Raw genomic sequence first — 16,470 nt, 5'->3', positions numbered from 1 at the left:
GAACAAGGCTGAGGCTGTTTCCACAGCCTCGGGAGAACACCTAAGCTGACTCGGCCCTGCCTGCCTTCAGCCAGTTACCACTTTTGCCGTCTGAGCTGCCACCAGACCACAGGGAGGCTTTTGCAGTGTGCAGCCTGTACAACCATGCCAGTGCACCTGCACTGCTCCCTGCCAGGCCCATCCTGACCTACGCAGCCTCCTCGCTCACCTTTGGCCTCCCCAGCCCAAGGCTGTCTCAGCTGTCACCTCCTGATGCCCCCTGGGGAGTGTGTGCCCCTCTGCTCCCCACTTTGGGTCTTGTGTCTCCATCCACACACCTCTGTTTCAGACAACCTGCACCCCACCCAAGCACAGCACCCACCCCCCACCATCTGAAGTGAACGAAGCCACCAGCCTCGGGCCCAAGGAAGGGGTTGTAGGTAAGAGGTCAAAGCGTCCCTGCTGGAAGGAGCACACAGCTGCCTGGCTTTCTAAATCAAGTCCATTTTATTTGAAATTTTCCACATGCCACACATGTACATGAAAATTCCCATCCAGAAGGTAGTTTGCTACAGGGAACACCAAAGTCAGGAGCAGGCATCACCGTGAGACGCCATGGGGGCAAGTCAGCGGGACGGGGACAGGGAGGTTGGTCATCAAAAGGCAGGTAATGCATGTAGGGTCATTTAGCACCTGGTCATGAGATATGGCAAGACCCCCGGGGCCAGGGAAAGGTCTCGCCTTAAAAACACATGGAGCTCTGCTGTCTCTGGGCAGCCTCACGAGGATGGGCAATGCTCAGAGGGTGGCGAAGGGGCTGGAGGGAGGTACCACCAGCGGCTGCAGGGGAGGGGCACACACACACACAGGCACGCACGTGCTTGCCCGTGAACACCCCCCGGCACACACACACCCTTGCACACTCCCCACCCTCTGCCCCAGACACATCAACAACACAGCGGTCCAGGCTCTGGCTCACTCCCTGGGAGGCTTCTGTGGCCAGGGTTCCCCCGGCAGGTCTGGCGGCAACAGCTTGGAGAAAAGCCTCCCAGGACCAACCCTCATTCCCAGGTCCACTGGTCTAGGGCGGGAGTAGCCAGGTGTTCTGATCTGGGGTTTTCCTGTAAACCGACCCCTTCAGCATTTCTGCTTTATTTTTTGTTTTTTTGAGACAGGGTATTTCTCTGTGGCCCAGGGTCGAGGGCAATGGTGTGATCTTGGCTCACTGCAACCTCCAACTCCTGGCCTTAAGCAACCTCCTGTCTCAGCCTCCTGAGTAGCTGGGACCACAGGCACACGTACAATGCCCAGCTAACTTGTTTTTAAATTTTATGTAGAGATAGACTCTCACTATGTTGCCCAGGCTGGTCTCGAACTCCTGGGCTCAAGCAATCCTCCTGCCCCAGCCTCCCAAAGTGCTGGGATGACAGGCTTAAGCCACTGCGCCCGGCCCCTCCCATGTTTCTTGAAGGAGCTTGAGAGAGTAGAGGAGCCCTGATAACAGCTGGCCCGAGTCACGGCCACCACGGCGTTCCTCAGTGTCTGTGGGGTTTGTGTTCATCATGCCCAGTAGATCTAGAAACTTCTAACTTGAACCCACACCCCCAAGTGCAAATGAGACCCATGGCCATCATGAAGAGCCCCCCAGCGTCGTGGTCAAGGCTACCAGGAACTGGCAGCAGCGCTCTGCCCACGTCCACAGGAGGCGGTCGACGTCTCCTCTGCCTCCGGTTTAGCGGCCCCACACTTCATCGCCACACCTTGTCCATGACTTTCACAAGCTTTCTTACAAGAGCTCTGTAATGGGCCAGGCGCGGTGGCTCACGCCTGTTATCCCAGCACTTTGGGAGGCCGAGGCAAGAGGATCACTTGAGGTCAGGAGTTCAAGACCAGCCTGACCAACATGGTGCAACCCCGTCTCTACTAAGATACAAAAATTAGCCGGTCATGATGGCAGATGCCTGTAATCCTGGCTACTCGGGAGGCTGAGGTGGGAGAGTCGTTTGAACCTGTGAGGCAGAGGTTGTAGTGAGTGAGCCGAAATCATGCCACTGCACTCCAGCCTGGGGGACAAAGCAAGACTCCCTCTCAAAAAAAAAAAAAAAACCTGTCATTTTCAGATCCTAAAATGAGCAGATAACAGGGGAAGAGGAGGTGGGAGGCTGTCACAGCACTGCCTGCTGGGAGATCAGGGTCTCCGCATCCAGGGCTCCAGCACCCTCCATCCCTGCAGGAGCACTGCTGGCACCTCCAAGGCCGGGACACTGATCTGGAGCTTCATTGGCTGGCAGGGGCCCAGCCCTCAGCTGTCGCAGCCCTACTGCTCTAGGCCTGGCCCCTCCATGAGCCCCCCAGGCCCAAGCCTGAGCCCAGCCCCAGTCCCCTGGGCCCAAAGGCCTGTGGCTCTGGGTCCGGGCACAGGGAGTGGTTGAGGGAGGGCGCTGCTGAGCTGGCAGGCATGCCTTGTGTGTTTTTAGCGCCAGAGGAGCTCAGCCCATCCTGGCTGCAGTCCTGGGTCAAAGCAGCGAGTGTCCTCCCGCCCTGTGCACACACAGGTCCCGGGACAGCCTCTTGGAGAAGAAACGTCTCAGGCCTGTGTCCTGGCAGGGCGTCTGGGGGCAGCGGATGGCAGGGATAGGACCCGCCTCCTCTGCTGCAGAAGGAAGCAGCCCTCACCCAGCTCCCCTGGGCTGGACGGGCCCTTGAAAGCTAGAAAAGCCTCATACAGCAGAGAGGAGCACCCAAGGCCCAGAAAGGCACCTTTGCTCTGGGTCCTCAGGCTCAAGTGCCTGCCCTGGGCCACCTTCAGAAGCCTGGTGGGGCCCAGTGTTGCCTGGTGACATGGAGCAGGCAGCGGGGCAGAGGCTGCGGGACAAGGGGCTGCAGGGTCACAGGCCACAGGGCCATGGGGCCATGGGGCCGCAGGGCCAGGAGGAAGTCAGTAGAATAAATAGCAGCTAGGTCTGGGGTGAGCTGGGGGCACAGGCAGGACGGGGCAGCCAGAGAAGTAGGAGCTCTCCCTTTTAAAGAACAAAGGGATACATACCCTTTCCCCTCCACCCTCTCTCCAACCCCTCAGTCTCTCCCTCACACTCACACAGGGAAGACGTGACTCACACACGCATGCACACACAGGGCACAGGTTTACACAGGCACATACACACAGGCACACGTACACGCAGGCACGTGTGCACACACAGGGCACAGATACACGCAGGCACATGTGCACACAGGTACATGCACGCAGGCACACGTGCACACACAGGGCACAGGTACACGCATGCACACGCACGCAGTCACGGGGACAAGTGCTGACCACGCTCCTCCGGCAGGCAGCATATGGTCTGCCGCTTAACAGCCAAGCTCTGCCAATTGGGGACTATTAGGGTGGGTTCTTTTCCCAGCATCAAATGCTGCAGAATATAAATTGCAACTAACACTGGTGCCAAAATAGCACTTAGCGAAAATAAGCACGTTATTAACATCTGGTGAAGCCCATCTCGGGGGTAGCAGCAGCGGAAATTCTTGCTCCAAGTCAAAGGATGGTTGCAGGGGACACTAAAAATACAAGGTCTACTGTTTCGGGGGTGCTTTCCAAGGCACTATATCCCAGCCTCGGGAACGGCCCTTCCCCCAGTCCTGTCTATGAGTATAAATTATGCTGCTGGTTAAAACCGCTTGCTCATGAGAACAGGACACCCAGGCATGATCATACACACGCTAGGATGCATTCCTGGTGCAAACGCAATTCCCTGGCCCCAGTGGGGAATGTTCTGGAAGAAAGGAGAGGGGCGCAGAGCTGCAGCGCCCAGAGACACAGGCTCACTGAGGGTCCGGGAGACTCCCAGGCCACCTGCCTCCCTCCTGGGCCACATCCCCTTCCTGCCACACCTCAGTCTGAGAGCAAGAAGTGGTCAGTACTGGGAGGTACCACACCACCGGATCTGATCACTGCGCCTGGTGGTCTCCAGGTACCATTTTAAAGCTCTAAAGAAACGCCCAGGAAGTGTGTGTGTGGGCCGTGGGCAGCTGGTCCTGCGGCCTGCAGGTCAGGAGACGGGGCCGAGGGGTATGGCTCTCAGAGGCCATGACAGGAGGGCCAGGAGGCCTCTGGGAGGCAAAGGTGTGGTCTGGTGCTGGTCCCACCACCAGGCTCTGCTGAAATCAGCCTGCGGACCGGCCTCTCCAGCCAGGAGGCAAAGGTTCTGCACTGGGTGCAGCCTGGGGCTGGGAGAGGACCCGTGGGCTTCAGAGAGGAGGCGTTGACCCCATACATACAAGAAAGAAAGTCAGGGTGAAGTGGGAGGAGACCTCGAACCCCAGATCTGCCTGTGCCAGTGAGCAGAGGCGCCAGGGCAGTGCCAAGACTGCCATGTGGAGAGCTGGGAGGCAGCCTGCACAGGAGGGCTGTCCCTCCCTACAGCTCTGACCCCAGTTCTCCAAAGGCCTCTGGGACAAGGAGCTGCTGAGAACCATCCCCGCCCAAGGGCAGGGCCGGTGATCAGAGGCCCGGGGACAGTGTCCCCCATTTTTTAACAGCAAGGCAAATGTGAGACACCGCCCCACAGGACGGTGGACCTGTCACATGGAAACCCAGGAGGATGACGGCAGGCTGGGCAAGGAGCCCTTCACCAAGAGCGGCCAAGGCGAGCAGGACCCAACTACAGTCCCCCTCAGAAGCCACCAGCCCAGGGACAGCTCTAGGAGCGCCTGGAGGTGGAAGGCGGCAGAGGTGACCAGCGTGGCACATGGGGTTGGGCCTCGGACGCTGGGAAGGTGTCCTCATTTTTGGAATAGCTTTAATTTTTTTCTCTTTAAGAGATGGGGTATCCCTGTGTTGCCCAGGCTGGTCTCAAACTCCTCGGGTCAAGTGATCCTCCCAAAATGTACTGAATATATATATATATATATATATTTTTTTTTTTTTTTTTTTTTTTTTTTTTTTTTGAGATGGAGTCTTGCCCTGTCGCCCAGGCTAGAGTGCAGTGGCGTGATCTCGGCTCACCGCAACCTCCACCTCCCAGGTTCAAATGATTCTCCTGCCTCAGCCTCCCGAGTAGCTGGGATTACAGGCACCCACCACCACGCCCAGCTAATTTGTGTATTTTTAGTAGAGATGGGGTTTCACCATGTTGGCCAGGGTGGTCTTGAACTCCTGACCTTGTGATCCACCCGTCTCGACCTCCCAAAGTGCTGAGATTACAGGCGTGAGCCACCGTGCCCAGCTGAATATTTTTAAAGTCTTAAATAAAGTCATTCAAAATGGGGTCCTATGATTGCTACTCCAGCCTTATGAATCCTTTCTGGGTTTTAATGTTGCACGTTATTCTAACAAAGCCGAATGTGTATCTATTTCCCCAGGAATGCACATGGACCTTCCCAGGGAAGCTGAAGGCTGTGGGGTGGGTGGGAGCAGGAGGAGACCTCTCTCATGAGAAGCGGGCCCTGCTCATTGGGCTGAAAAGCCATAGGAGAGGCTCCAACCAGCAGTCCCAACCCCAGGGGACCTCTCTGGGGCCACAGGCATCATCGGGCTAGAAAAGTCCCAGAGACATGAGTGGGCTCAAGTGTGTTCTAATGGGACGGAGAGTCCTAAGTCCGCAGCCTAAACCGGCAAGCCCTTCCCCATGTCACACTCGGCCACGCAAGGGGACACTCAGACACACGGTGACCAGCCTGGCCGACTGGACTTCAGGGGGACAGCATGTGGCCGCCCATCCGTGGGGCCCCAGTGGCAGGTGACCACAAACACGACAGCCAAGGGACACGCTTCCCAGTCAGAATGGCACGGAGTTCCGGTCCTCCAGGCCCATCGACAGGGCCCCCAGGGATTGAGGCTCAGTGTACAAACCCCCAAGCCAGGCCCCAAGGGTCAGCCTGGTTCAGCCAGCCTCCACATCGACGGTCCCCTGACCCCCCTCATGTCAACCAGAGCACATCCCCTCAACCCAAACTTCACAGAGCAACAGTTCCCATGAGAGAGCCGCAGAGATGCCGGGAGCCCCAGGAGCCAGGTGGGGCGTGGCCGGCCGGGAGAGAAGCCCTCTTCCTCTTGTAACAAACCAAGGGTCCCTGGTGTCCCAGGCTCCTACAGCATCTTGAGGTGACTCAGACCGATGGGCGGCGGCTTGGCCTCTCACCACCACAGGTTCGGCGGTTCCTCGGCCACTCTGCTCTTAAATAAGGTGATCTCATCCAGGTGCACCAGAGGGACGTCCCGGATGACGTCGGTCAGGCCCTCGTGGAGCAGAGGGAAGATGACGACGTTCAATGCGGGCCGCTCGGCCTGGAAGCTGAACCAGAGACAGGTGGTCAGCGGATTACGTGGGTGGCCACGGAGGGGGCAGAGCCTGCCGGGGGAGCCCAGGAGGCACTCACACCTGCCCCTGCCACCCGGGCTCACCTGGGGCTCCCCGAGAGACCAGGCCTGCTGCGAGAGTCACCCTCTGTGTGCCTTGAGGGCCCCGTACGTGGCAGCCAGAGCTGAGGAGGAGCAGGGCAGCCGGGAACAGGCAACACGCTTCTCTCCAGGTTCAGGGGGCACCTGCTCCATGCCAGCCACGAGTATCAGAGGCCCCAGAGGCCAACCCTGCTCTGCAGATGCGGGAGAGCTGCCAGGACAGGCTGCCGTGCTCCGAGGCAGCAGAGGGACCCCACTGCAGGAGTGGCAAATTCAAGGCACCTGGCCCATGGACGTCCCACGGCCAGGACAGAGAGAAGGGACAGGTGTCCACACCCCACAGCCGCACGTGGGCCACCTCAAGGGGGTGCGACTCCCAAGTCAGTGAGGCAGCAGCAGTCACTAGGAGGAGCAGATACCAAAGCGGCTACTCGGGAAAAGCACACGCTTGACCGCATGACAAATGGCAGGTGGGCGACGCTCCCAAAGCCCCCGCCCCCAGGCGACCAGCCTGCATGCATGAAAACTCATGCACAATTGCCACGGGGTGCCCACCGAGTGCCAGGCACGGCTCTGAGCTCGACAGATATGACCTCATTTTGCCTTCCCCACAACCCTACAATGAGCCACGGTCCCCCAGCAGGCCATGAAGCAGAGCAAGGATTCCTCCCCCCAGGTCAGAGCAGGTCACCAGCACAGTCCTACTGGCCCTATTTGGCCAAAATGCAATGCAAGCCGGGCACTGTGGCTTGCTCCCGTAATCCCAACACCTGGGAGGCTGAGGTGGGAGACTCGTTTGAGGACAGGAGTTCCAGAACAGCCTGGGCAACATAGGGAGACTCTGTCTCTATAAAAAATATTTAAAAATTAGTAAGGCATGGTGGCGCATGCCTGTCACCTCAGCTACTCAGGAGGCTGAGGCAGGAGGATCACTTGAGCCCCGGAGGTAGAGGCGGCAGTGAACTATGATCACACCACTATACTCCAGCCTGGGCAACACAGTAAGACCCTGTCTCTAAAAAAAAAAAAAAAAAGAAAGAAAGAAAGAAAAGAAAATGCAAAGACCCAAGTGTCAGCCCAGGAGCTCCAGGCAGAGGGAAAAACATAGCAGTGCCCCAGAGAGCAAGACAAAAACATCCAGGCCGGGCGCAATGGCTCACGACGGTAACCCCAGCACTTTGGGAGGCAGAGGCAGATGGATCACCTGAGGTCAAGAGTTTGAGACCAGCGTGGCCAACATGGTGAAACCCCATCTCTACAAAAATGAGCCGGGCGTGGTGGCGGGTGCCTGTAGCCCCAGCTACTCAGGAGGCTGAGGCAGGAGAATCCCTCAAACCCAGGAGGTGGAGTTAGCAGTGAGCCGAGATCATACCATTGCACTCCAGCCTGGGCAACAGAGCGAGACTCTGTCAAAAAAAAAAAAAAAAAAATCCAGACACTTCTTCCTAGAGGGTCTCAGTGGGTGCAAGGCAGGGAGGCACCCACAACAAAGAACCTCACCGTTTGCCAACACTGAGTCAAGTCCCCCCGGCCACAGCGGCCACTTAAAGGGAAAAGGACAACGGGGTCCAGCCTCTCGCTGTGACCCTGCCTGAGGCGGTGCTGGACTCACGACACACAGAGTCAACGGCAGAAAGGCACTCACAAAACCTGAGGTTCTGGCAATACAGACGCCATCACAGCCCTGGCCCTGCACAGTAATCTTGTGGGCAGCGATGTCCGTGACCGTGAACCCCATGGGTCATGTGGCAGATGCATCCTGGCCTGTGAAACCATCATGCCATGTACTTGACTTACATCAAACTCGACCCCCTCTGGCTCCAGCTCCCAAGGCTGCTAAGGAGCTGCTGTCAGCCGGGCACGATGGCTCACAACTGTAATCCCAGCACTTTGGGAGGCCGAGGCGGGCGGATCACGAGGTCAGGAGATCGAGACCATCCTGGCTAACATGGTGAAACCCCGTCTCTACTAAAAATACAAAAAAAATTAGCCGAGCCTGGTGGCGGGCTCCTGTAGTCCCAGCTACTCGGGAGGCTGAGGCAGGAGAATGGCGTGAACCCGGGAGGCGGAGGTTGCAGTGAGCAGAGATCGCGCCAGTGCACTCCAGCCTGGGCGACAGAGCGGGACATGGAGCTGCTGTCGAGACATGGAAGGTGATTTGTCTTTTTTTTTTTTTTTTTTTTTTTTTTGAGACAGGGTCTTGCTCTGTCTCCTAGACTGGAGTGCAGTGGCACAGTCAGCTCACTGCAGCCAGTAGCTGGGACCACAGGCACACCCCACCACACTGCCCAGCTAATTTTTTTTTTTTTTGAGACGGAGTCTCACTCTGTCGCCCAGGCTGGAGTGCAATGGCGCGATCTTGGCTCAATGCAACCTCCACCTCCCAGGCTGAAGCGATTTTCCTGTCTCAGCCTCCCGAGTAGCTGGGATTATAGGTGTCCGCCACCATGCCTGGATAATTTTCATATTTTTAGTAGAGACAGGGTGTCACCATGTTAGCCAGGCTGGTCTCAAACTCCTGACCTCAAGTGATCCACCCGCCTCAGCCTCCCAAAGTGCTGGGATTACAGGTGTGAGCCACCATGCCCAGTCATTATTTTTTATTTTTTGTAGAGACACGATCTCACCATGTTGCCCAGCCTAGTCTCAACCTCCTGGGCTCAAACAATCCTCCCTTCTTGGCCTCCCAATGCACTGCGATGACAGGTGTGAGCCATGGCACCCAGCCAGGATTCGTTTCTCACCACAAGCAAGGAATGAAGCAGGGGGACCTGCTCTTCCACATACCCTGAGGGGTCACAGGCTGCAGCTGTCTCTGTGGCCAGGAAGGAGCAACCTGCTTTGGAGGTCCCTGGGTGATATGAGGAGGTACCACCCTACAGTGGTGTGCGGAGGGGACACCTGGGGCAGAGGGGGAGTCTCTGTGGATCGGGACAGAAAGGCCAGCCCTTCTTGGTGGTCAGAGGCCACTCCCGTGCGGCTTCATAGTCTGCTACATACATAACAAGGCTCAAAAAGACCGAGTTTGAGAAACGTTAAGATCCTCCTATAGTTCCTCAATGTGATGACTGGGTGTTCACACTCATCGGCGAGATGTGCCTCCCTCAAACCTTGTTAAGATGCTATAAACACATTACCCATCAGATGTGAAGAAAGAAAAAAAAAAAAGAGGCCAGGTGCAGTGGCTCACGCCTGTAATCCCAGCACTCTGGGAGGCTGATGCAAGAGGATCACTTACTTGAGTCCAGGAGTTCAAGACCACCCTGGGGGCTGGGCATGGTGGGTCACACCTATAATCCCAGCACTTTGGGAGGCCAAGGCGGGCAGATCACCTGAGGTCGGGAGTTCGAGACCAGCCTGACCAACATGGAGAAACCCCATCTCAACTAAAAACACAAATTAGCTGAGCGTGGCCAGGCGCAGTGGCTCACGCCTATAATCCCAGCACTTTGGGAGGCTGAGGTGGTCGGATTATTTGAGGTCACAGGAGTTCGAGACAAGCCTGGCCAACACAGTGAAACCCCATCTCTACTAAAAAATTAGCCAGGCATGGTGGCACACGCCTGTAATCCCAGCTATTCAGGAGGCTGAGGCAGGAGAATTGCTTGAGCCCGGGAAGCAGAGGTTGCAGAGAGCCAAGGTTGTGCCACTGCACTCCAGCCTGGCCAACAGAGCAAGACTCTGTCTCAAAAAAAAAAATTTTAGCCGGGTGTGGTGGCACATGCCTGTAATCCTAGCTACTCTGGAGGCTGAGGCAGGAGAATCGCTTGAACCTGGGAGGCAGAGGTTACAGTGAGCCAAGATGGCAGCACTGCACTCCAGCCTGGGCAACAAGAGCAAAACTCCATCTCAAAAAAAAAAAAAAAAATTAGCTGGTTGTGGTGGCGCATGCCTATAATCCAGCTACTCCAGAGGCTGAGGTAGGACAATCAGTAGAACCCAGGAGGCGGAGGTTGCAGTGAGCCAATATTGTGCCACTGCACTCCAGCCTGGGAAACAAGAGCAAAACTCTGTGTCAAAAAAAAAAAAAAAAAAAAAAAAAAAGGAAGACCAGCCTGGGCAACATAGGGAGACTCCATCTCTATAAAAAAATTTTTAAAAATTAGCCAGGAGTGGTGGCATGCACCTGTAGTACCAGGTACTGAGGAGGCTGAAGCAGGAGGATCACTTGAGCCTGGGAGGTCAACGTTGCAGTGAGCTGTGATTGCACCACTGCACTCCAGCCTGGGCAACAGAGAGAGACCCTGTCTCTAAAAAAAGAAAAAGAAAGAAAAAGAAGAGACGGCGGCCGATACACAGCCGTGTGTGAAGGTGAGTCTGTCAGGGACAGGAGGGTGCTGGCCATAAAAAGAGTCAGCACCATCACAAGCGACAGGTTACCAGCGACAGGTCTGTCGGCAGCCACGCCACTGGCCCACAGGCCGGCCCTGCAGGCTGAGACACAGAGAGACGGTTGAGACCCCAGGCCACCCAGCGGACGGGGCAGGTGAGCTGCACAACAGCCCAGGGCCAGGTCCTCCCTCTGGCTCCATAATCCTCCAGGCAGGAAAAAAGAAAGAGAAAAGCGTCAGGAAAAGCGACAACAAATCGGCGCTCCTCCTCCTCCCGCGCCCTGGGTGCAGAGTAGGGGGCGGGGCCTGCGGCCGGTTCCCGGGAGCCCCAGCGCCACCTGCTGGGCCCTGGGCGCAGCTGCAAAGGCCAGAGCTGCAGAGCTGACACTGACTGCTAGGTCCATAGGTGCCCTGGGCTGGAAAGTCTGGGGAAGGCCGGTCAGACCCTGTCTGCAGGTCAGCTGGGACCTGCGGCATGGGCCACGCTGCTGTGATTGGGGCCAGCGTGGAGCCAGGCACAGGCACCGAGGCTACGAGGAAGCTGTGGTACAGGCATCTGTGGACACGGCCTCTCCCACCTGGCTTTGGGGTGGTATCTGACTGCCAGCAGGGTGGGGAGAGAAAGGCTTTCAGCAGTCCTGGGGGAATCCAGCCTATGTGAGCACAGAGGTCCCTGCAATGCTGTGACCCTGTCATCTGCAGAAGATCCTGACAGGGCCTGCCCAGCACGGAGCCTGGAGGTTCCCACGGAGGCCCCCCTCGGCCTTGGATAGCCCTGCACAGCCCCCGACATGGCCCGTCTCCTCTTCTAGGCGTGAACTCCCATCCCTCCAGCACTCACTCCCTGCCTCATTGCTCATTTCTCCATCTGTAAACCGGGGCTGAGAGCACTGACCTCACAGGTGAGGCTTGAACAAGAGGCAAGACGCAGTGCCTGGAGCAGACAGAATGCGCAGGACAGAGGCACCAGGGGGCCCAGGCAGGCACCCTGGAGGGGCACACACGGGAGGTGCACTGCGAACACGGAAGCCTCAACACCCTCATCCCACTCTGTTGGCAGCAAGTGCGACGTGGGTCCCACCACAGGCCCGGGCGCTGCGCCAGGTGCGGGACACAGGGGTGGGGAATGGGGTCACAGAGGGACTGGCACAGAGGGATGGGTACGGCTTCCGCCCAGCAAGTCCTGGGGCTGCTCTCAAACACCACGCAGCAAGCATGGGTGATCAAGGGCTCTCCCAGGCACCTGTGTGTAACCAGCGCCCTCTGGGGCCACCTGCGAGCTCAGCGCCGGGCTCAGCTTGTGCCTGAGGACACAAAAACACCAAAGAAGAGCTATGGAGCACCAGCCTTCAAAAAACAGACCGTCCAACCGGAGAACGTAAAGAGCTTCCTGCATCCACCTTAGATCATCAGACTTGCCTAAGAAACACGCAGGTGCAGGTCAACCCAGGAGGCCAGAGGAGAAGCTCCCGGAGCCGGCCACAGGCAGTAGGTAAATGGAGAAGAGCAGCTCAAAGCAGGGGCTTGCATCCGGTGCCACGTCCAACCAACCCACCTGCAGCGCCATGCAGAGAGGATTCTGAGGACCAGAAGGAAAAGCAGGCTCATCGGAGCAGGAAGCCTTCGAGGGTGGGGCCGGGGGCCGCCCCGTCATGAGCGCAGCCGTCCTGAACTGCTTGGGGATTGTGGACGTTCTCCGCTGCAGCAGGGAAACATAGAACTCCCAGAGCCAGTCTCCATCGCTGCAGGAAAAGCCACACCCCTGCAGAGCTGAGACGGCCCCACGTGGGCTGGGTCTTAGGGCCCCAGACTCACAGGCCACAGAAGACAAGCAACACCCACTCCCAAGTCCCTTCAACAAAACACACCTACGCAGGAGGTGGCAGCTCTGGGTGCACAGTCGCAGCCTCCCACTGGCTGGAGGGCCTGTGAGTGGAGTCCAGCTGCAAGCGTATTGGGGAAGAAGGCCCGAGGCTCCTCCCGCAGCTGACAGGGCAGAGCTGCCTGCATCAGCCACACCTGAGAAAACCCAGCTTTGGCCTCTGGGTACCACAGCCTCACAGAGCACAGTGTGCCCCTTCCCCCAACAGCTACCGCCTGTCCCCAAGCCCACTCGGCTAAGCCCTTTGGAGCCTGTGACCCACTCAGCCCTCCTAAAAGGGGGCACACATCAGCAGGCGTCACATCCAGCTCACAGCACAACGATGCTAAGGTGTGAGGAAGCAGAGCCAAGGGGCTAAACTGAAACATTCTGGCCACCACCCAGGTTGCCCCGCTGGTTCCACTGCAGGCAAAGACAAGATCCAAAGCAAAGTCAAGGACACAGTGACCGTGTTTTCCATAAGAGCCATGAGCCAGGGCTGACCACCCAGACACCCAATTGAGGGCCATCAGGCCAGCACTGAGAACAATCACTTCGGGCTTTATTTACTGACACAAGAAGACTCTATGGTGTAGTGCTACATTTTTAAAAATCAGATTACAAAACAACATGAGAACCCTATCTCCAGCTGATTCTCCAGGGAAAATTGGCAGCTTTCACTGTTGGGAAACCTTCACTTAAAAATAGGTTGATGTTGGCCATACCTGTAATCCCAGCACCTTGGGAGGCCGAGGTGAGTGGATCACCTAAGATCAGGAGTTCCAGACCAGCCTGGGCAACATGGTGAAACCCCGTCTCTACTAAAAATACAAAAATTAGGCCGGGTGTGGTGGCTCACGCCTGTAATCCCAGCACTTTGGGAGGTCAAGGCAGGTGGATCACAAGGTCAGGAGATCGAGACCATCCTGGCCAACACAGTGAAACCCCGTCTCTACTAAAAAAAATACAAAATATTAGCCAGGCGTGGTGGCAGTGTAGTCCCAGGTGGCACCTGTAGTCCCAGCTACTCGGGAGGCTGAGGCAGGAGAATGGCGTGAACCCGGGAGGGGGAGCTTGCAGTGAGCCAAGATCGCGCCACTGCATTCCAGCCTGGGCGACAGAGCAAGATTCTGTTTCTGAAAAATAAATAAATAAATACAAAAATACAAAAATTAGCCAGGTATAGTGGTGCACACTTGTAATCCCAGCTGCTCAGGAGGTTGAGGCAGAAGAATCGCTTGAACCCAGAAAGCAGAGGTTGCAGTGAGCTGAGGTCCCGCCACTGTACTCCAGCCTGGACGACAGAGTGAGACTCTCTCCAAAAAAAAAAAAAGGTTGATGCATAGTCTAAATTTTTAAAAAGTACTATAAACACAAGTTGTTTTTACAACCAGAGAGGGGGAAACCCCAACCAGGGTTATTCCTGAGAAAGCCAGTGGCAAACCGCAAGGCCAACAGACTGCTCCAGAGTCTGGCCAGCAGGGCTGTCGGGACCCAATGGCTCGAGACCTCCTGGCTGGTGGCTCTTCTCGCAACTCTGTGAACAGCTGGGGCCTCCTTCCTGTCACCTCTCCCCACCTGCAGGGACACGAACACTCAGCGCATTCATGTCCTGCTGCCCCCTTGGCCAGGCGCACGCCTCTCTCCAGAGCCCTGCTCACTTCAGCACTCAGCCCGTCCTCCTGAGAGGTCTTTAAATGCGTCACTCCCCAGACCGCCTGCGAAGCTCTAGCTCTCTCCAGGAATCGCCTCCTCCTGACTTGTGTTCAATTCTAGGTGCTCACCTGAGTTCCTGCTCAGCAGCAGAGCATCAAACTCCAGGACGCCCTGTCACGAGGGGAAGTGGAGATGCTAGCTAGCTCAGGGAAGAGGGGCCAGAGCACGTGGGCCTTCCAGAAAGGGTGGCGAGGAGAGGGAGAAGGAAGGGTTCTCTGTTAAATCTACCGCTTTTACCCACAACTGCCCAAGTAACCACTGCTTCTAGATCTAAACAACGTGCAGAGATGTGAAAAATCCAGAGTTAAAAGATGGTTGCAGGCCGGGCGCGGTGGCTCACGCCTGTAATCCCAGCACTTTGGGAGGCCGGGGCAGGCAGATCACCTGAGGTCGGGAGTTCGAGACCGGCCTGACCAACATGGTGAACCAATATGTCTTTACTAAAATACAAAATACACACTGGTGGCACACGCCTGTAGTCCCAGCTACTTGGGAAGCCGAGGCAGGAGAATCGCTTCAACCCAGGAGGCAAAGGTTGTAGTGAGCCGAGATTTCGCCACTATCCTCCAGCCTGGGCAACACAGTGAGACTCAGACTCGAAGAAGAAGAAAGAAGAAGACTTTTGTACTTGTGGGAGAGGAGAGCTTGAACTAGCTAGAAAATTTACCACATGGCTAGGGAGTGCTCAAGGAGAGGTTGGGCCACGCGTGGGAGACCAAACCCCTTGCTTTCACCCTGTCACTGCCTGGTGCTTGTCGATTCCAAGAAATCCCTGGTAGGCACTCGGTGAGGGCTGGGGACCAGGTCATGGGATGCTGGTGATGTCTGCAGCCCCTGAAGCTGTACGCAACCCATATCACTCACCTGCGGAGAAGCGACTGCTGCAGGCTCTTGCAGGTGGCAAGGGACTCCCCGGTGAACAGGTGGCACATGACGACGTGTAGGCAGCGAGCCATGAAGGCCAGCACGGCATCGGGCTGGAGGGTGCCGCTGCGGGAGACCAGGCACAGGCGCTGTAGCGAGGGGCACTGGCTCAGCGCCTGGAAGAACTGGGCGTTGGCGCTGAAGTAGGGCTGCTCCAGCCTGCGGGGAGAGAGGGCAGCTGTGAGGCCCGAGGGAGGGGCTGGCAGGGCAGGCCAGCTGGGCGCCTGGAGGTGCTGCCAGTGGAAGCTTCCTGGCCTGGGGCCCAGCCTGGCTGTTCCCACGCCCACCCCATACCACTGTCCCCTGGAGTACTGGGTGCCGACGCAGACCCCCAGGGTCCCCCTTGGAGATCTGATTTGGAGGTGACCCAGTGGGCCTGATGCAAGCAGCCAGCCAGTGTCTACAGAGCCCAGCTTTGAGTCACCAGCCAAGGTCATAGGCATCTGTGTCCGCAGCCTGCCTGGTACACCCCAGACTCCCAGGCACCCCGTCTTTCTCAAACGCTGGTGTGCTGGGTAGCAGATGCAAAGAGGACCCCGCATGTGGCCCCTGCCCTTGGGAAGCTCAACTGGACGGGGAGGCAGATGGGGACTGAACACCATGAGAGAGGGCAGTAATCTGGGAGGTGGCGGGGGAGAGGGCGGGAGATCTGGGAGCGGGGGTGGGGTGGGCAGGAACCTCAGCCAGGTGGGGGCCACTCCAGCTACGACAGATGGGAAGACAGAGCTGGGCGGCTGCAGAGCCAAAGCAGGAGGCCGAGGGGAGTGAGGCCAAGTTAAGAGGTTGGCAGCCAGGGCAGGGCCGGGTCACAGGGCAGGGAGGAGGCCCCACAAGTCCACACCAAGGCTACAGTGACAGAGACCAAGATGGGAGAACCCAGGGGGAAGGGGAGGACTTGGGAAAGGGAAGTAGGGGACGACGTTCTAGATCCTTCCTGGGGAGTCCATCCATGCAGACGGAAAGCAGGACAGGCTCGAGGAGCAGTGGCAGATGTGGGGATACGGCGCTGCTGAGGACAGGTCCAGGGGCCCTTGGAGAACCAGGCTGTGGGACTGGGCAAGACCTGGACTGTGGCAGGCCGTGGGGTGCAGTGAGCCTCTGAGATAAGAATCAAGAGGGAGCAGAGAGGCTGGAAGGGAACTCACGTGACTTCAGGGGCTGCCAGGAGCTCCCGGGGTGGAGGGAGAGCCGCTGGAGGGATGGGCTGAGGAGAATGGGGAGGGGCTAGTGTGGGTTGAGCTACAACACGTCCCGCCCAC

At 57.4% G+C, this 16,470-nt stretch overlaps 1 protein-coding gene, 1 non-coding gene and 1 pseudogene across 3 annotated transcripts in view; 1 reads left to right on the top strand and 2 right to left on the bottom strand.

Annotated features, from left to right (window-relative positions):
* Positions 1-463: 463 nt before the first annotated feature.
* Positions 464-3,464, bottom strand: LOC126950529 (uncharacterized; annotated as a pseudogene). Its single transcript, XR_007724188.1, has one exon. The product of XR_007724188.1 is annotated as an uncharacterized LOC126950529 (transcript).
* The window catches only part of FBXL18 (F-box and leucine rich repeat protein 18), a 38,084-nt gene continuing 22,077 nt past the window's right edge, over positions 464-16,470 (bottom strand). The window contains exons 4-5 of the mRNA XM_050783966.1: positions 15,152-15,370; positions 464-6,272 (exon numbers count right to left, since the gene is read on the bottom strand). Coding sequence (XP_050639923.1) covers positions 6,116-6,272; positions 15,152-15,370 — 376 coding nt within the window. The 3' untranslated portion in view covers positions 464-6,115. The remainder of the gene's footprint in view (positions 6,273-15,151; positions 15,371-16,470) is intronic.
* Positions 9,420-9,526, top strand: LOC126951877 (small nucleolar RNA U13). The gene has a single exon (XR_007724718.1). It is a non-coding gene; the product is annotated as a small nucleolar RNA U13 (small nucleolar RNA).

This window comes from Macaca thibetana, chromosome 3, assembly GCF_024542745.1.
Source record: "Macaca thibetana thibetana isolate TM-01 chromosome 3, ASM2454274v1, whole genome shotgun sequence".
In the NCBI taxonomy this organism is placed as follows: Eukaryota; Metazoa; Chordata; class Mammalia; order Primates; family Cercopithecidae; genus Macaca; species Macaca thibetana.
The sequence above is the reverse complement of the archived record's forward strand: the minus strand, read 5'-3'. Positions and strand labels throughout refer to the sequence as shown.